Source organism: Hemiscyllium ocellatum, chromosome 22, assembly GCF_020745735.1.
Source record: "Hemiscyllium ocellatum isolate sHemOce1 chromosome 22, sHemOce1.pat.X.cur, whole genome shotgun sequence".
NCBI lineage: Eukaryota > Metazoa > Chordata > Chondrichthyes > Orectolobiformes > Hemiscylliidae > Hemiscyllium > Hemiscyllium ocellatum.
This window is the reverse complement of record NC_083422.1, coordinates 36,117,735-36,138,049: the sequence shown is the minus strand read 5'-3', so window position 1 is coordinate 36,138,049 and position 20,315 is coordinate 36,117,735. Positions and strand designations below refer to the sequence as shown.

The 20,315-nt window shown below is 41.6% G+C and overlaps 1 protein-coding gene across 1 annotated transcript in view; it reads left to right on the top strand.

Annotated features, from left to right (window-relative positions):
* The window catches only part of wdr11 (WD repeat domain 11), a 112,450-nt gene that overhangs the window by 40,818 nt on the left and 51,317 nt on the right, over positions 1-20,315 (top strand). Inside the window, exons 10-14 of the mRNA XM_060842073.1 lie at positions 3,228-3,404; positions 4,649-4,733; positions 12,145-12,251; positions 19,519-19,594; positions 20,114-20,222. Coding sequence (XP_060698056.1) covers positions 3,228-3,404; positions 4,649-4,733; positions 12,145-12,251; positions 19,519-19,594; positions 20,114-20,222 — 554 coding nt within the window. The remainder of the gene's footprint in view (positions 1-3,227; positions 3,405-4,648; positions 4,734-12,144; positions 12,252-19,518; positions 19,595-20,113; positions 20,223-20,315) is intronic.

The window sequence follows — 20,315 nt, the reverse complement described above, 5'->3', positions numbered from 1 at the left end:
CTGATTTGGATTTGCTATAAACTCAAGAGTATATTAAATATCGTTTGACAAAGTGTGCTTGTTAAACCCTCGCAATCCCTCAAAACTGCTCAGTCAAACATGTGAATATGTTGTGTTCATGTACGTGGTGATGAAAGGTGGGAAGAATGTTGTCAGGAGACTGACTGACTTTAGTATAAAACACTTTCCTGTTCCGCCAAATTGAAAGTATAATATAAGAATCCATTTTACTGAAACCACTGGATAAAAGCAAATTACTGCGGATGCTGGAATCTGAAAACAAAAAGAGAAAATACTGGAAAATCTCAGCAGGTCTGGCAGCATCTGTGAAGAGAGAAAATAGCTGACGTTTCGAGTCTAACTGACCCTTTGTCAAAGTGACAATGGGTCAGTTAGACTCGAAATGTCAACTCTTTTCTCTCTTTACAGATGCTGCCAGACCTGCTGAGATTTTCCAGCATTTTCTCTTTTTGTTTACTGAAACCACTCCTTTTTTCTTCCTATCATTCTTTCTTTCTTGAGCATGTCTTTACTACTACTTGTTCTGTTTAATGTGTCTACATTCAAATGGGAAAGAAAAGGTTACTGAAGGTTATTGGTTGTAAGTATTCCAGCAAGTAACTTCAGTTTTCATGTTGACCACGTACTTGACAGTTTGAATCTTCTGCTAATCTCTGACCTTTTCTGGGGCTACGTGTGCGAAATTTCCCTTGGCACAGCAGTTGGTAATTTAGTCCAGAAATGTGAAAGTAAATGGTTCAAGGCCATCTCCAATATTTTTATTGTAAAATTATTGAGACATATACTGAAATTAGTTGCCTCCTCCACCTCTACTTTAAAATGCAATTTAATGAACTTATCAATCATTTCAAAAGGTTATGTGCAGATTGTGTAGGTGACACCCAGTTGTCCCTCCTTCTATAGTATCAAAAATTGTTGGAATTCAGTTTTTTTAACTACCTCCCATAGAAAGATTTTGAAGGAGAGTTATCTTTAAGAAGTTACCTCCACTTTTAACTGCCAGTCATCGGAGTCCGCTCTCCAATGAAGTAGCACCATCCTCTTATCTCGTTTTAACAGCTGTTTGCTTTACATTGCTGTTGTTGTGAATTGTCCTGATGAGTGCAAGACAAAAAGCTTCACCAAAATGTGTCTTTTTTTTCCAGCAATACTCAAATTCTGTACTACCAATTGCCTATTAAAGAAAATAAGGTTAGAATGAAATGGAATACTTAGAGGTAATTCTGTTCAGGTCAAGCAAGGCAAACCAGTGATGTGGCAAAGCATTATATTTTCAATATTTTGTATGCTGTTCAAAGCATTTGACTTGATTGAGAAAAAATCTGACCGTACTGTTTCATTGTGTGTTTACTTGCTGTGAAATAAAGCAGCTTAATGATTCATATCTGGTCTCATCTCACCAAATGTTTGCTCAGTCTACCTTTGGAAAGGTTCACAAAATACCATGAGAAAGGCAGGAGTATTCCATTCAAATTATAAGTGTTGTTACACAACTGGTTTATACTTTTGTGTTATGAGATGTTGGGCAGAATGAGCATCTCCTTAAAATACATACGGAAGTGCACTGTTACTTCCAAGAGTAATATGCATTGCTGCCTAACCTAAAATATTTATCCTGTTCCCAGTTGGCTTACTATTTGTCTCTGAGATTCTCTCTGTGTATTCTGTTCCACGCATCTTGTTTAATTAATTACATCTCTTTGTTCCACTCTTGCTGAACCTATTACCTGTTGATGCGTAGCCAGTGACTGTAAGAAAATGCTACATTTGATTCAGTTTGTTTACTTCCCTTAGAATCTTGAATACATTACTGATCTGCCATTTTCCGATATGAAGATCCCTAGTTTCAATAGCCTTTCCTCGTAGTTCATTTTACCTGCATGTGGCTTCGCCATATTTATCTGATGCCACTGTTTCCGATGCCACGTTGCTACTATAATTGAATTACAGCCAGAATTGTGAAGTTAGCTTAATTAGGTAGACAGCTGGTTTGTGATGCAGAGTGATGCCAACAACATTGGTTCTATTCCTGCACAGGCTGAGTTACTGTAAAGAACTCTCCTTCTCAACCTGTCCCCTCAGATTAAACCACCACCAGTCCTCTTTCTGTAATGGGAGAGCAGTCCTAAGGTTTAGTAAGACCTTTACCTTTACATTCATAATGACACTGAGGTAAACCACATGATATAGCACAGTGCAGTTGTATTCCAAATTTATACTCCCAGCCATTTGACAAAGTGATTGACTAAAATGCCAGTAATTGCTCACATAATTCATATTAGATTCAATGATTGTGATTGATTAAAAGAAAAATCTCCTCTAAATTCATTTAATTTGTGATTTATTAATCCATCATCATCTTTTAGCTCATCTTTTGTTAACTAAAGAGAACAATGCACCAAATGTGATACTAAAGATCATTAAGGCTTTCTTGATATCATAAAGTGTAAACTATACTCTTCTCTGTCTACCTTTTAAAATAAGTAAATTCGAGTTTGTGCTGTAGCTGTGTAGATCTTTGTAGCTCCAAACTTAAGTGACATTAAGTAAATAGCAAATACTCTGCATGCTTGTATAAATTTAACAATGCCATGCTTCCTAACTACTACATTCAATAGAACGATCTGATAGTTTTTTAGGCGTAATAGAATGATTCATATACCTGCAGTGTAACCGTTTAAAAACATAAAGTAAGAAATGGCCAAATATTCCATCACATCTTTCCCTTTCCTAATCAATATACCTTTTCATGTGCTTTAGCTTTAACCAGTTCTTGGGGATGAAAGTGAAACAGAAGAGACTTTGGCTTACCGTGCATTCTTTGTTCACTCCTGGCCAATTGCTTTCTGCAGATAAGAGCTTTGGATCTCAACTGATTTGTTACCATTGTGCCAATTACATTTAGATAGCTTTATACTTGCACACTTGTCTTGTAATCGACTACAGGACGTGTGTCCTCAAGCTTGCTCACTTGTTTTCAGACAGGCTAAGTGAGAATAATAAGAAAAAACCTTGAGAGCTCACTCACGATCCCGGAACTCTTGGAGTGTGATCTTTTCAAGATCAAACTAGTTGCGGTTCATTTGATTACCTCAGTCTACATTTCTGCTGATAATCTTCAGTCCTGTTGAGTCACGTTGTGCACGATTAGATGACTTGCTTTGATGTAGCACGTGTTTTATTATTCCAGTTTGTCTTTTAAACAGGGCAAAGTATGGCCTTAGGTGAAGACCAATCTAGTCTTCCGTACCAACAAGAGGTTCAGCTGAAGTTCCTGCTGACTGGCTTGTCGTCAGGTCTCCCACTGCCACCTTTTGTCATACGAATGTGTCCACCACTTACTACCAAGAACATAAAGAACTATCAACCTTTGTTGGCTGTTGGTGAGTATGTCTGTGGGTTTTACTATGTTGTTTAGATTACTTAGCAATTTCTGTTCAAATAAAAGATAATGGGTCCATTTAGAGGAATCCATAATTTTCTGTTTTTCATAAATCTCACTCCTGTGGCTGTGCAAAAACAAAGATTGGATAAATTTTCATTATTTCATGAAATTTTTCCATTTCGTTGTAATTGTGTTGAGCCAAGATGTCCTCCTTCCTTATTACACAAAAGTGATCTTGCTCTGATGATCATTGCTAATATCACAGGTATCTCTAGATTAATCTTAAGAATGAACTTTTGCGTTAGTTACGTGAGAAAGTTCTATTTGAAATGTCATTAAGGTGTGTTCTTGGAGGAACTGAAGTTACCAGTTAAGTGTGATTAAGAACATTTTTTTGAAAAGATGTTGATTTGGTGGAAGTACTTTGTATAATTGTGTTTTTAAAATGCATGTTTGAGCTGCCTGCTGCATACATACAATATTCACCTCAAACTCATTAAAACAATGAAGTGACGAGCAAGTTGCACTATAAGCTGGTTAGACTTACGTTGTACGATAATTTATTCTTACTATCTTCATACTTTGGAACCTTCAATTGCTAAACTATTTTTCTCCCAATAATTTTCTTGTCCTACTTTTTTAAAGGCCTTGGCTGCTTGTTAATTGTTGTCACCCTGTGCTTGCTTGCTTCAGACCATTATTCGCATGTTGACAGAGAATATCTGCAAGACGTAGAACTGTCAAGATAATCATGCTAATGCTATACCCATGCAAACATATGGCAGGGGTTGCTAAGTGGCAAACAGCAGCGGGAATTCAATACTAACCAAGGGAGATCTGAAGCCAATTATAACGCTTCTCTACTGTCCCAATTAAGATCAATAAATGTAACAGAGACCGCACATCAAATTGGAAATCATTACCTGAGAAGGTCCAAGGTTTAATATGATATGGCTCATCTAGATATCAGATAAACTTGCCCAAGTCATTGACGAGATCCTCTGCCTTAGTAGTGCAACCTTACAGAATTGAATTTAATCACAGTGCATATGATTATAATGAACTATTGACCTTCAGTGGATATCGCTGACTGATAATTTGAGTTACATGATCCATCATTTTACCTCTGATCAGTTAGTTGACAAGAATTTTTATTTTAAATTAATATCATTTGAGTTCTTCTTTCATTATTAGCTGCATAAAAAACATGTTCACAATTTGGTTAAATAATATATATTTCAGGTACAAGCAACGGATCTGTGTTGGTTTACCATCTTACTAGTGGATTGATACACAAGGAATTAAGTATACATTCCTGCGAAGTCAAGTAAGATTTTTAATCTGCAAATTCCTTGCATTGAGTTTTCTAAAGGAGTGTTTAAAAAAAAAGCAAATGTTATAATTGGCATCAGTACAAATAAACATGGTTAGCATAAAAAAGCAAGACTGACTTCCTATTTTTAAAAGATGACCCCATTTTTATGCCTTGAAGCTTTGACATTGTTCTGCGTTACTAGCTTTTCCAAGAAACATCTGTCTAGTTTTGCGCCTGACTGCAAATAAAACAGTGCAACAATGAATTGCAATCAGAAAAAATGTAGCATCTGTTTTCCAAATTGCCCCAACTAACTCCATGTCGCACCGCCAATCCTTAACCACAGCCTGCCCTTCCACTTCCCCCGTACCTGCCCTTCTCCCCCCCCCAGTGCCTGCCCTTCCTCCCCCGTGCCTGCCCTTCCTCCCCCTCCAGTGCCTGCCCTTCCTCCCCCCCAGTGCCTGCCCTTCCTCTCCCCCCCAGCGCCTGCCCTTCTCCCCCCCCAGCGCCTGCCCTTCTCCCCCCCAGTGCCTGCCCTTCTCCCCCCCCCAGTGCCTGCCCTTCTCCCCCCCAGTGCCTGCCCTCCTTCCCACCCCCCAGTGCCTGCCCTTCCTCTCCCCCAGTGCCTGCCCTTCCTCCCCCCCCGTGCCTGCCCTTCCTCCCCCCCCGTGCCTGCCCTTCCTCCCCCCCCAGTGCCTGCCCTTCCTCGCCCCCCCGTGCCTGCCCTTCCTCCCCCCCGTGCCTGCCCTTCCTCCTCCCCCCGTGCCTGCCCTTTCTACCCCCCCTCCCGTGCCTGCCCCCCCCCCCCCCCCCCCATGCCTGCCGTTCTCTTCCCCACCCCCCCCCACCCCCCCCCAGTTTCATTTGGCTGCTGCCCCAGAATTCTGCATGAGAATTCCCCGAATAGGTTTTCTGGCCAATCAGTGGAAGTGATTATAGGTTTGAAAAGTACAGTCTAATATGCATTTCTGCAGTACATTTTGTAGATAGTACACACTGCTGTGACCGAGCATCGGTGGTCTAGTGATGGATGCTTGTGGATGTGGTGCCACTCAAGTGAGCTGCTCTGTCCTGGATGTGCCAAGTTGCTTGAGTGTTGGTGGAGCTGCAGTCATCCAGATAAGTGGGGAGTATTCCATCACACTCCTCATGTGCCCTTAAGGATTGTGATAGGTTTTGGGGAGTCAGGAAGTGAGTACTCACTGCAGTATTCCTAGCCTCAAGACCCAAAGTGATGTGGTTGAATCTTAACTGCCCTCTGGACAATATGTGCTGGTCTAGCAAGTAAAGCTCACATCCTGTGAATGAATAATTTTTAAAAAATTACTGTTCTCATCCAAAGTGATGAACAGCGGTGGGCCCAGCACCAGTCCTTGCACACTGCTGGTCACAGGCTTCCAGTCTGAACAACAACCCTTTACTCTTTTAAAACAGAGAAGTAAAAGTTTCCCCAACTATTGAATTGAAATCAAGTTCTAGTGACTCTCGGCGTGGAGCTGGGAGGAAGAGGAAAGGAAGAAAACAAATTAACCAGGAAAAGAAAATGGATTATCTCTCTCCTCTCCCCACAAACCCCTCTTGGGGCAGGGACAGTAAGTTATCTAAATGTGGAATAAACATTCTTTGACTCAGTCAAATGCAAAGGAAACTAAAAATCAAACTCCCTCAGCTCTGTTCCCTTCATTATGGGCGGCATGGTGGCTCAGTGGTTAGCACTGTTGCCTCACAGCACCAGGGTCCCAGGTTCGATTCCAGCTTTGGACGACTGTCTATGTGGAGTTTGCACATTCTCCCCGTGTCTGTGTGGGTTTCCACCGGGTATTCCGGTTTCCTCCCTCAGTCCAAAGATGTGCAGGCCAGGTGAATTGGCCATGCTAAATTGCCCATAGTGTTAGGTGCATTAGGCAGAGTGAAATGGGTCTGGGTGGGTTAGTCTTCGGAGGATCGGTTGGGCTGAAGAGCCTGTTTCCACACTGGAGGGAACTCTAGTCAAACTGGATTGTCTCTGAGACAGAGATAACAATGGTCTGAAAGGGAGAGGGAAAGGTACCTTTACCCATTGCAAATGAAAATAAAATTCCCCTTGTACCAGCCCCATCAAATATTTCTGGGATGGGTGCAACACGGGGTTAAGTTAAGAGCCCTTGGTTCTTTGAATGGATCCAAAGTCGACACAAAGGGAAAATAAAACAGCCATTCTCTTGGCACACCAAACCAAAAACTAATGCAGACTCAAAACTCAAGTGGAAACTTGTACTACAGAAACAAAAAATGAGCTGAATCAGAACATCATTATCCAGGCTGATAATGCACTCCAAACAGGTTATGAAGGGCCTCCACTGTACCAGTGAGCCCGGTGTGCTCCTGCTCCAGGGACACCCGAGCGAGGACGTAAGCATGGAAGAGGGGCAGTCAGTCAGAACTGATGAGCACTTTCTCATGGACGTGTTAATGACCATCTGGCGAGGCCTAGGAACAAAACCATAGAGTTTTCCCCTCTTCCCTGCTCTGTATGTCCATACCTCAGGAAAATGGGGCTGAAATGCAACCAAAATTTCAACAACAGCCCCTTTTGATAACTGAAAATAGTAACACTTAACATAAATATGAAAGGCCACTTCCTCCAGCCCACAGATCATCCCCGTGTTCTGGCCAGTTACACAGGAAGACTAAATACATCACTCTCTATCTCAGATCCCTGAGTTAATAGTGGAGGACCCCTTCATAGACAGCTCTCCACAGGGGATTTCTGCTGCTGGAAGGCAAAACGCCTTGCCAAGTATGTCCAGGTGGGGGACAAAAGTGTGGCATTGGAGAGTGTGCAGCATCAACCCATACGTGTAACACTTCCGTACTGTTCAGAAGGGCACCGGGAGGATATCCCTGAGATGGCTGACTGTTGGGCACCTCACCACAGGGGATGGTTTGCAACGTGGGACTAGCGTCAAGTTCCAGACAGATAGGGCCAGTTTGTTCGAAGCCCACCATATACCTGAGCCACCTCGAGTGTATGTAATGTATTTGGGCCAAGTGCGTTGTTTACCAGGCTCTGCATGGCTCAGGTCGTGAACCGGAGGTTGATTGACACCATTGCAGCCAACTGTGCCAACATCATCCAGCACATCCCTGACTCGGATCAGCCCTGCGTCCCTCGGCCAATGCAAACTGCATTTGAGGAGGAGCCGGTTCCTTGATGAGAGCTGTCATTCCCGTGGGAAAGCGCTCTGGCGCGAACTGACTATCCCAGACTCTGATCAGGTCCACCTAAAAGACAGGCAATTCCTGGAAGAAGACCTGAGGCCGGACCACTGCATGGAACGGAGTGAGCGCACCTGACAGAAGAAAAACTTCTTCAGAGTGCACGACCTTGGAGGAGGCTCGATGTAAAGGTATCATGCAGGCTCTGAAGGTGGCAAGTCACTACCTGTCTGTGAAGGCACACCACAGCTGACCACCCTCCTCAAGCTGGAGACTCAGAACCACAGCAGTGACCCAATGCTGCCTCTTGTCCCAGAAAACCTCAGCGATCTTTTTCTGGATGGTTGAGACAAAGTAAAGGAGAGTGACCAAAGAACCCAGCCAGTACCACAACATGGCGACCACCATGATTTATCCTCAGCACTCGTGCCCTGTGAGACATTATTTGGAGCAGTTCTGTCCAGCCTGTTGGTGAGTGGTCACCTTGGTTTCCAACTTGTGCCAGTTCCCCTGCCAGGATTCCTCAGCAGGGTAAAGATGGGTTCCCAGGGAGACAAGGGGAGTGGCACTCCACGCGAAGCACCACAGCTTCTCTGGCATGGGGTCCATCTGCCACCGACTGACCAGAAATCCTGAACACTTGCTCCTGTTGATTGTACCAGAGGCTGCCACAGAGTAGGTACTCGCGCACCCTCCATAGGTCAGTTCGGTCTGTGAACATGAGGAGCACATTGTCAGCATATGCTGAAGGAACCACTTCCAGCCCCTGCTTGCACAGAGCCAAACCCGAGCACCTCTGGGTGACAAAGTGCTTCACGAATCCGAAAGATCACCAAGTCCAAGCAGATACTCGTGATTCTGTCTAACGAACACCTTTTCCTGATCGAGGGAGAGAAAGCCACTTGACAGACAAGCGCTCTGGGATTAATGGATCACCATCCCGGACCAAGTGCATGTTGTTGTAGATGCTCCACTCTGGGATGGTGCCTCTTCCACCACACACTGTTTCCTACCATCAAGCCACTTTTGTATCCAATTGGTTAGGTCTCTCTTGATCCCATGTGATCTAACCTGACTAACCAGTCTACCATGCAGAGATTTGTCAAAGGCCTTTCTAAAGTTCACGTAAACAATGTCTGCCTTCACCTGTCTCCTTGGTCACCTCTTCAAAAAAAAATTCAATCAAGTTAGCGAGACATGATTTTCCATGCACAAAGTCATGCTGACTATCCCCAATCAGACCTTGCCTTTCCAAATGCATGTTGATGCTGCCTCTCAGACTCCTCTCTGACAGCTTACCCACCACTGACATTAGGCTCATCAGTCTGACTTTTCATTGTAGCCTTTCTGAAATAAAGGCACAACATTATCCACCCTTCAGTCTTCTAACACCTCATTCGTGGCTGTCAATGATAAAAATATCTCTATTAGGGACCCTGGACAATTTCTTCTCAGCTTCCCACATTATCCTGGGATACATTTGATCAGGTCCCAGAGATTTATCCATTTTTAGGTATCTTAAGAGCTGAAGCACCACTTTTTCTGAAATGTCGACTCTATTCGGAACGTCACAGTTTATTTCCCTAACTTCCATGTCTTTCTCCATGGTAAATACTCATGCAAAATATTCGTTTAGGATCTCACTCATCTCCTGTGGTTGCATACATAAATGGCCCCATTGATCTTTAAGGGGCGCTATTCTCTCCCTAGTTACTCTTTTGCCCTTAATGTACTTGTAGAATCTCCTGGGATTTTCCTTTATCACATCTACCAAAGCTATCTCATGTTCCCATTTTGCCCTCCTAATTTCCCTCTTAAGTGTACTTCTTTAGTGAACATCTGAAGCCAACACTGCCTGTTCAAGATCCTGCAAATCAACTGGGAAGAAAGACTCACGCCTACATCCACAGCATCGAGGCACTGACCGTCCTTCATCTGCTGTAATGGGCTGGGCATGCAGTCTACATGAGACTCCCCAAGCAGGTGCTGGACTCCCAGCTCTCAAATGGCAGGCGAGCCCTAGAGAAAGTGCTTCAGTGATACCCTCAAGTCCTCACTGGCGAAGTGTGACATTCCCACAGACACTTGGGAATCACTGGTCCAAGACCATTCAAAGTGCAGGCAGACCATCTGAGAAGGCATCGAGCACCTTGAGACTCGCCATTGGAGAAAAAGCAGAAGCCAGGCGAAAACGGAGAAAAGAGCGTGTTGCCACACCAATGCCTCACCCATCCATTCCTGTGACCACCAGCTGTCCCAACTGTAACGATGTGGTAGCCATATCGGCCTGTTAAGCCACCTATGGACTTACCATGCGACTGGAAGAGAGTCATCCTTGTCTGCAAGGGACTGCCAATGATGGTGATGATGACGGCGACGACTCCTGCACCTCCTATACTCCTCAATAGGTTCACTTGATCCCTGATATATATCACCTCTTTTTCTTTTATTGTCCTCAATATCACTAGTCATCCAATGTTCCCTACTCCTGCCAGCCTTGCCCTTCATATTAACAGGAGCATGTTTGTCCTGAACTCTTATTTTGCTTTTGACAGTCTCCCACTTGCCAGATGTCCCTTTACCTGTGAATAGCCTCCCCAAATCAACTTTCAAAAGTTCCTACCTAATACCATCAAAATTGGCCTTGCCCCAATTTAAACCTTTAACTTGCGGACCAGGCCTATCTTTTTCCATAATTCTTTTTAATGTTAATAGAATTATGGTCACGAATAGAAATGCCTCTCCCACTAACACCTCAGTGACATGCCTTGTCTTATTTTCCAAGAAGAGGTTGAATTTTGTTCCTTTTGTTGTAGAACCATCTATCTACATATTGATTGAGAAAGATTCCTTGAACACACTTAACAAATTCCTCCCCATCCAAATAATTACTGTGAAACTTAACAGTCCCAGTATGTGTTTGAAAAGTTAAATCCCCAACTATTACTACCCTGTTATTCTTCGAACTCCTCAATTTCCCGCTGACAATTGGGGAACCTATAGCACAATCCCATCACCAAAGTGATCACCCTCCTCTTATTTCTCAGTCATTGTTCTGACATCTCATTTTTAGGTATGCCCAGTGCTGCTCCTGGCATGCCCTCCTGCACTCTCCAGTGAAGTTAAGATTAAGGGGAACCTCATCAAGATTTATAACATACGATTAGGCATTGATTAGGTGAATGCAGTCTATTAACTCAAGCTATTAAGCCATTGATACTGGAAAAAAAATTGATCTAAATCTGTTAAAGTAGATTTGAAGTGGTTAGCTGGTTTTGTATAATGTTGCTCATGAACAGTTTGGGGTCTGAACCTGCTAATCTCTGGCCTTCTTTGAGGATATTTCCTGTGAGAAAGCAGAAATAAATAATTTGGTCACTTAGAGATGTTTGATTTCCCTCCTATTTAATTGTTTTTCTTCTACACTGCTTCAGTGTTGAAAGCATGCTTCCTCTCTTCACTTTTAAAAATCTAAGAGCAATTTAAAGATTGAGGCAGATGTATATGAAGCTGAAGTATCAATTTAAAAATGTTATATTAACTTATTGATATTTTTTATCATGGAAAGAATTGATATTGTACCAGAATAACGGCCAGAGAGGTTGTTCATAAGTTAAGACATAAATCGCAATCAAAAACTCAATTAGATATTAACAAAGATATAATTTTTAGAGATTTTTTTAACAGCAATATTCAGTGTGTAAAAAGAGCTCCTATCAGATCAGTGACTTTTTTTTTAAAAGATAATTTTTGAGCCAAAACATCGTGTGGAGGAGCATGGAATCACTCACAGCATGTTTTAGTTGTAGCAGTCAGTTTCACAGTAATTATAACAAACACTGACAATTTCACTAACATTACAAAACCTTGTTCTTTACTCTCTAGTTGGTTGTAAAGTGTACATGTAAGCTGCTCTTTGGCTTTTAGCACTTTTAGGAAATTAGCTGGATACTGCGACTGCATTACGTAGTACAATTGCCTCATTTGACCATGCTCCTGTTAAGTGCCAAGGACTGTTTTGCCACTTTCAAAGCACTACGTAAATGCAAATTGTTGTTACTGCAAAATCCGTGTCGCACAGTAGAAGCTTGATGTAATGAGCTACTAACTTTAGTTTCATAAGTACAGCCAAGCTCATTATTGTGCTTCTCATGCTACTTTCTGGTCAGAATCAAGACCAGGTTCAAGGTAACAGTTTAAGTGTTTGTTATTCTTTTTTCGATAGGGGCATTGAATGGGCAAGCCTGGTGAGCTTTCTTTCCTTTGCCACTTCAACGCCAAACAACCTCGGTTTAGTGCGGAATGAGCTGCAGCTGGTTGATCTACCAACAGGTCAGGAGCACAAAATATCTTGATTCCTTATACCATGCAAGCCTGAGATTTGTTGATGAGTGAATGTTTGCTTATGGAACCATGTACAGTCTCGACAAGCTTCACGGTTCTTCAGTGTACAGCATTGAAGGATCTTGTGTCGAAATGCCATTTCTTAACATGCAGTTTATTGATCAGTTCCTTATAAGTGCAAGCTAAGCTTTACAGCTTTTTGCCCTTGTGTTAGGAATTTTAGGCAAAGTTGGTTGAAGTTTCTCTCGAGTAATTTGAATTAACTCTCATATTTATAGTCTAGTCTGTCTATTCACGAAACCTTCCTTGCTCAGATAATTTATCATTATCTTGTTCGTAGTCAGAGCCTGATGGTTCCTGACAAGTGTAAAGGGAGGGGAATATTAGTAGTATGAATTTAAATTTAATTATGTCAGGACGTAACTGTCTGCAGTCTGAAATCAAGTAGCTGTGGTTCCTTGATGCATGACAAGATTATGGAGGCATACAGGCACTTTCTCCACTTGATGCACATGTCTCTCTCACTCTGTTTGCTTCGTTCTGTCTCATTCTCTTTCTCTCCACCCTCTGTCTTTCTCTCTCCCTGTCTCTTCCCTCCCCCTCCAACATCCCTCTATAGCATCTCTCTTCTTGTCCCCAATATTCTCCTCTTCCCCTTTGAATTTCCTGTTTCCCTTGTGTATCCTGTCCTTTTGTTCTTTCCCCCTTCTTGCTGTCTGCTTTCTGTTTGATTATCATCCCACCCTTCAACTGTGCTAGACCTACATGCTTCAATGGCCTTAATTTACTGATTGAAGTTTCCAAAAGATTTGATGTTGATGTTCAAAGAATGATATCTACAGTTAGATTGACACAAATATTTATTTGTCTAAGTTATATTCAATTCCAGTTCATTTTTGTAATTGTGCGTGGTCTACAGAATTGAAGAGAAGAGCTGAAATTCTATTTTTTTTACAGTTTGCTTTGTTCAGTCATGCCAGAGATTACATAGAATCATGGAGTCATACAATATAAAAACAGACCCTTTGATCCAACCATAATCGCAAACTAAACTAATCCCCACTTGCCTGTGCTTGGCCCATATCCCTCCAAGCATTTCTTATTCATGCACTTATCCAAATGTTTTTTTAAACATTGTAATGCTACCCATATCCACCGCTTTCTTTGGAAGTTCAATCCACACATGAACCACTCTCTGTGTAAAGCAAAGTCTTTTTTTTAAATACTTCTCCTCAGACCTTAAAAATATGCCCCCTAATCTTGAAATTCCCCACCCTTGGGGAAAAAAAGATGCTGCCATTCACCTTATCTATACCCCTTATGATTTTATAAACCTCTGTGATGTCACCCTTCAACCTCGTATGCTCCACTGGAAAAGGTTCCAGCCTTTCCACCATTCCTGGCAACATCCTGGTAAATCACTTCTGAACCCTTGCCAGTTTAATAATATCCTACCTATAATAGGGTGACCAGAACTGGCTTCAGTATTCCAGAAGAGGCCTTACCAATGTCCTGTACAACCTCAACATGGTGTCCCAACTCTTATACTCAAAAATCTAAGTAATGAAGGCAAGAGTGCTAAACGCCGCCTTAACTACCCTATCTTTATGTGAAGCAAATTTCAAAGAATTATGTACCCGAAACACTAGGTCTGTCTGTTCTATATTACCCAAGGCCCTACTTTTAATTGTATAAGTCATGCCCTTATTTAGAACATAGAAAAGTACAGCACAGGACATGATGTGGTGCTGAGGATTAATCCTAATCTAAAAGAAAATAATCTAACCTACACACCCTCAATTCACTGCTGTCCATGTGCGTGTCCAACATTTGCTTAAATGTCCCTAATGACTTTGCTTCCATCACCACCACTGGCAATGCATTCCATGTGTTCACAACTCTGTGTAAATAATCTATCTCTGACATCACCTCTATACCTTCCCCCTAACACCTTAAAACCATGACCCCTCTTGGCAGTCAATCCTGCCATGGAGAAATGTTTCTGGCTGTCTACTCTATCCATGCCTCTCATTACCTTGTACACCTCGATCAGGTCACCTCTCTTCCTCCTTCTCTCCAGAAAGAAAAATCAGAGCTTAGTCAACCTCTCTTGGTAAGACAAGCCATCCAGTTCAGGCAGCATCCTCTCCAAAGCATCCGCATCTTTCCTATAACAGGGTGACTAGAACTGGACACAATGTTCCAAGTGTGGTCTCACCACAGTTTTGTAGAGCTGCAAAACCTTGCAGCTCTTAAACTTGATCCCCCTGTTAATGAAAGCCAAAACACAATATGCTTTCTTAGCAACCTTATCCCCCCACTTGGGAGGCAACTTTGAGGGATCTATGCACTTGAACACCAAGATCCCACTGTTCCTCCACATTGACAAGAAACCTGTCTTTAATCCTATACTCAGCATTCAAATTTGACCTTCCAAAATACAGCACTTCACATTTATCCAGGTTGAACTCCATCTGCCGTTTCTCAGCCTAGCTTTGCATCCTGTTAATGTCGCACTGCAGTCTGCACCAGCCCTCGATACTATCAGCGGCATCTCCAACCTTTGTGTCATTGGCAAATTTACTAACCCACCCCTCATCCTCCTCATCCAAGTCATTTATAAAAAGTGCAAACAGCAGAGGCCCAAGAATAGAACCCTGTGGGACACCACTCAACACTGAACTCCAGGCAGAATACTTTCCATCTACAACCACTCTCTGCATTCTGTCAGCCAACCAATTCTGAATCCAGAGCCAAATCTCCCTGTATCCCATACCTCCTGACTTTATAAATGAACCTACCATGGGGAACCTTGTCAAATGCCTTGCTGAGGTCCATATACCCCACACCCACTGCCCAACTTTCATCAACCTGTCTTGTCACCTCCTCAAAGAACTCAATCAAATTTGTGAGACATGACCTGCCCCTCACAAAGCCATGCTGACTGCTTTTAATCATGCTGTGCTTTTCCAAATAGTCATAAATCCTATCCCTTAGAATTCTTTCTAAAACCTTCCCTATTATCCTCTTGAAAAGAGGAACAACATTCGCCTCCGTTCAATCCTCCGGTATGACTCCCATGGAGAATGAGGAAGCAAAGGTCTTTGTTAGCGGCTTAGCAACCTCCTTTCTCACTTCTTGGAGCAACCTAGGATAAATCTGGTCTGGCCCTGGAGACTTAACAATGTTTGCCAAATTTTCCAGCACATCAACTTCCTCCGATTTGTTCAAGCCTGTTTCCCGGCTCCTTAAAGTTCTTATTCACAATGAGGTCCCTTTCCTTAATGAAAACCGAAGCAAAAAACTTATTTAGAGCTTCCACAATCTGCTCAGACTCCACGCACAAGTTCCCTACGTTATCCCTGACCGGTCCTATCTTCTCCCTGATCATTCTCTTATTCCTCACACATGAGGGAAATGCCTTTGGGTTCTCCCTAATCCTTCCTGCCAAGCCTTTTTCATGCCCCCACCCCCGGCTCTCCTCAGTCCATTTTTGACCTCCTTTCTAGTAAGCCTGTAGTCCTCTAAAGCTATGCTCGATCCTTGCTACCTCCACCTTATGTAAGCTGCCTCCTTCCTTTTGGTGAGAAGCTCCTCTGTTCTTGTCATCCAAGACTACTTAATCTCACCCATTCTTGCCTGTCTCGGAGGAACAAATTTATGCATTACTTGCAACAACTGCTCCTTAAACAGTTTCCACATGTCTGTTGTGCCCTTTCTGTGGAACAATTGCTCCCAATCTGTACTCCCCGACTCCTGTCTGATAGCGTCATAATTTCCTTTCACCCCATAGCAACAACCCTGCTACATCTGCATTTTTCCAAAATCTGCCGGCCTATGAGTTCTTCGATTTCCCTACTGCTATTAGGGGTCTGTAGAAAAGCCCCAATGTGGTGGCTGCTCCCTTGCTGTTCCTAACTTCCACCCATACTGACTCAGTAGACAAACCTTTCTCATCAACCTTCATTCCTGTAGCTGTGATGCACACTCTGATTAACAATGCTACACACCCTCCTCTTTTTCCACCATGGCACCGGTAGCAAACCTGAGAACACTAATCTACTCGTCCTGCTCTTCAGCTTCTAACCTCGCTCTCTGTAGTCAACCTCGCTCTCTGTAGTCAATGTTGTGCCAAAATGCAACACCCCGTATTTACCCAAATTGAACTCCGTCTGCCAATCCTCAGCTCATTAACCCAATCCTTCAAGATCACTTTGTGATCTTGGATAACCTGCACTGTCCTATGCCATCAATTCTGGTGTCATCCACAAACTTGTTAACCATGCAATACTAACATATTGAAAAAAAATGCAGACTGTAGGTTTGTTTATCTTTCAGGCATAAAAGTATTTTTTTCATTGTAATGTTTGAGGGATGACATTATAGAGGTTTATACAATTGTGAGGGCCATGGTTTGGGTGAATAGCCAAGGAATTTTCCCCAGGGTAGGGTGTTCCAAAATTAGAGGGTATAGATTTAAGGTGAGAGGGGAAAAGATTTGAAAGGGACCTGAGAGGAACTTTTTCATGCAGAGGGTGTTGCAAGTTTTGGAACGACCTGCCAGAGGAAGTAGATACAATTATAACATTTGAAAGGCATCTGGCTGGGTACTTGAATAGGACTGGTTTAGAGGGGTATGGGCCAAATGCTGACAAATGGGACTGAGGTCAGTTTAGGATGTCTGGTCGTCATGGATGAAGGATTTTTTTCTGAGCTGTATAATTCAATGACTCTGTAAATGAGTTTTTGAGTTTAATGTGCAGAAAAGCACAGAAGAGATAACGTTGTCATAAATTAATATATTTGAAGTAATCTGACTTGTCTTCTCCATGCATTACTGTGTTGGAGATATAGTTTAATGGAATTCCAGTAGGTTAATGTAATAGAAATCTATTAAGCTTTGTTGTATTGCATCATTCATACTGCCTGTGAAGTGTTTATAAAGTGTTTCCAGATTTATAGAGCTATTATAGCTTGATGGGTTTTTTTGTGTATTTGCATTGAAAATGGGAGGTTTTCTAATTTGTAAAACTTCATTCATATTCCAGAAAAAATTGTTTTACGTTTACTCAAAAATCACATTTCTAAAATGGTTACTGTTTAGCCCAGAGTATTAATGAGATGTTTTAAATTTAATAATGTTGCATTCTAATTTACTTGACACGACTATTATTTCACATCGTCTTCTATGCAAAGTTTGCTGCAAACTGTGGCCATGTTTTGTGTTCAGCTGTTCTGGATGGCAGTTAAGGATTCATAAACCAAAATTAATACTTCTGACAGAAATTGTTCTGCAGCACAATATTTGAAGTTCATCATGGGTTTAAGTTAAAACATACTCTCATCCCATAATATAATCGAAGCGTCAATATTTTGATTACTAGGGTGCCTTAGACTTTCCCTAAACTGCTTTTTTAAACACTAATAATAGGGAAAATATATTAATATAAATTCTTTCTGACTAATTTGGGCACAGATTTGTTGCATTTATATTAATAACATCACTGGTAGCAGCAGGTTTGAACTTGGTTGTAACACTAAGTTGAAAGAGGTTATACTACTGATTCCAGCGAAGCAGTGAACTGGATAATTACAGCCATGTTTAGTTTTAAGCACATAGAAACATATATAATAGGTGCAGGAGTAAGTTATTCGGCCCTTTGATCTGACTCCGCCATTCAATGTGATCATGGCTAATCCTCCATCTCAGTACTCTGTTCCTGCTTTCTCCCATATATTTTTATTCCTTTAGTTGTATGAATTATAAACATTCAAAGTTTTGGCCTCAACTACTTTCTGTGGCATGGAACTCCACAGGCTCCCCACTCTCTGGGTGAAGAAACTTCTCCACAATTCAGCAATAAATGGTCTACCTGCATCCTTAAACTGTGACCCCTGGTTCTGGTCTGTCTGGTCATTGGGAGAACAGTGCAATAAACACCTTGCTATCTGGTACCCAAGTTCAGCTCTCTTATTTTTGAGGATATAGCATTGCGTTTTTAGCTTGACAACTTTACACAGAAACTTCAATACAGTACTCTCTTGGAAGCTGTGGTTTTCAATGATTTTTACTTTCTGTGTAGCTGTCAGTGCTATAGGATTTTCCTATACTGTGAATTGGGTATTTTTTGGACCACTGACTGTAGTAGAGAATTCTTCCAAATATAAGGATCCATTAATATAACTTTGACATGGATGGAAGTGTTAAGTAGAAAGCAATGTGAAGAAGCTAATAAATTTAAAAGCGGAAGGAGTGATTTTTAAATGTACAATTGGCCAATTGAATGAGAAAGTACTGAGCTAGAAACCCTGATGAGCATGGATAGGTGAAAAGCCAATGTCTTTGTCCAAGGGCGGGGGAATCTAAAACTTGAAAGAATAGATTTAAGGTGAGAGGGGAGAGATTTAAAATGGACCTGAGGGGTAACCTTTTCACTGAGAGGGTGATGCGTGTATAGAATGAGGACCCCCCCCCAGCCCCCCAGAGGAAGTGGTAGAGGCTTGTGTAATTGTAACATTTAAAAGGCATCTGGATGAGTCTACAAATAGGAAAGGGTTGAAGGGGTTTGAGCCAAATGCTGGCAAATGGGACTAGGGTTGAGATATCTGGTTGACGTGGCCAAGTTAACAGAAGGGTCAGTTTCAGTGCTGTATAATTCGTTGACTCCATGACTGTACAGTACACTCAACTAACTGCTGTTGTAATGGCCCCTGCATGAGGGAGGATGATGGACAGCACCACTACCCCATATTAGGGAACAAATGTAAATTGGAACTTGGTGCACCAAGTTCAAATAGAGATTTAGAAGAAACTTTAAATAAATGGAAAAACTTCCTTGAAATTTTTGCACGAGAAATTTGAATGTTTGGTTACTGCTCGAATTTACGTTTCTCTCTTGTATGCTAAATCTGTTATTAGAAATTGGAGGAGTAGTAATGTAAAATTATGTATCTATCATGAGTATAATCAGTAGAGTGTCATGTATTTGAAATATGAAATTAAAAATCCTCATTGGAAAGGCTGCCTTTCCAATTTGACTGCCATTCAAGTACATTAGCTGAGCTGTCATTTCATAAATAGTGCTAATCTGTAATATCCTACCAGATCACTGAAATGCTTTTTGATTCCATTACTGTTGATCACATATATAATAGTTGATTTGTAAGCTAATTGGCAGATTTACTACTTCAGGTTTTGTCTGTTATATGTAGTTTTAATTTTCTGATTCTTTGTAAAAACAAACTTTACTCCTAGGAAGAAGCATTGCATTTAGAGGTGAACGAGGCAATGACGAATCGCCAATAGAAATGATTAAAATATCCCATTTGAAGTAAGGATGGCTTTGTTCCAGGATATTCTCTTATCCACTTAACCTTGAGCTTTCGTACCCTCCGTTTTTAATTCAATTAAAAACTGTTCTTTTGCTTCACTGCTATTCTCTTCACAATGCGGTATCGGATATATTGAGGTGAAGGTCTTAACCTAGGAAATGTTGGCAAAACCTATTGATAGATGAATCGTTTAAAAGCCACCATGCTAATTACTGTATCAGAGTCTAGTGCATGTTTACTCCTAGGCATGTAGTTTTGCAATAAGGGCTAATGTTTGTACTTTCTTTTGTCATTAATCGTATGTTGATGAAACAATTGAAGGGCGGAGCACCAGATTTATTGGCATGATTAGATAAACATTAAGCAAGTGTGCTGTCAGCATCAAATTACAAAATGATTAAACAGATTTTTCAAAAGCAAGTACTGATTTTACACATTCACTGATTGCAGTGTGCATGATAAATGTCTCAGAAAACAGACTTTGTCAATCCAACCTGAAACAAGTTTGTTTTATTTAGGCAATTCTTGGCTGTTGTATTCAAAGACAAACCTTTAGAACTGTGGGACATTAGAACCTGCACTCTCCTTCGGGAAATGACAAAGAACTTCCCTGCAGTAACAGCATTGGTATGGATCCATTTACCTACTGCAATATAAAAACTTAGTAAATTGTGCTGCTTGCATGATTGTGTCTATAGTACTGCAGTTTCATTACATTTC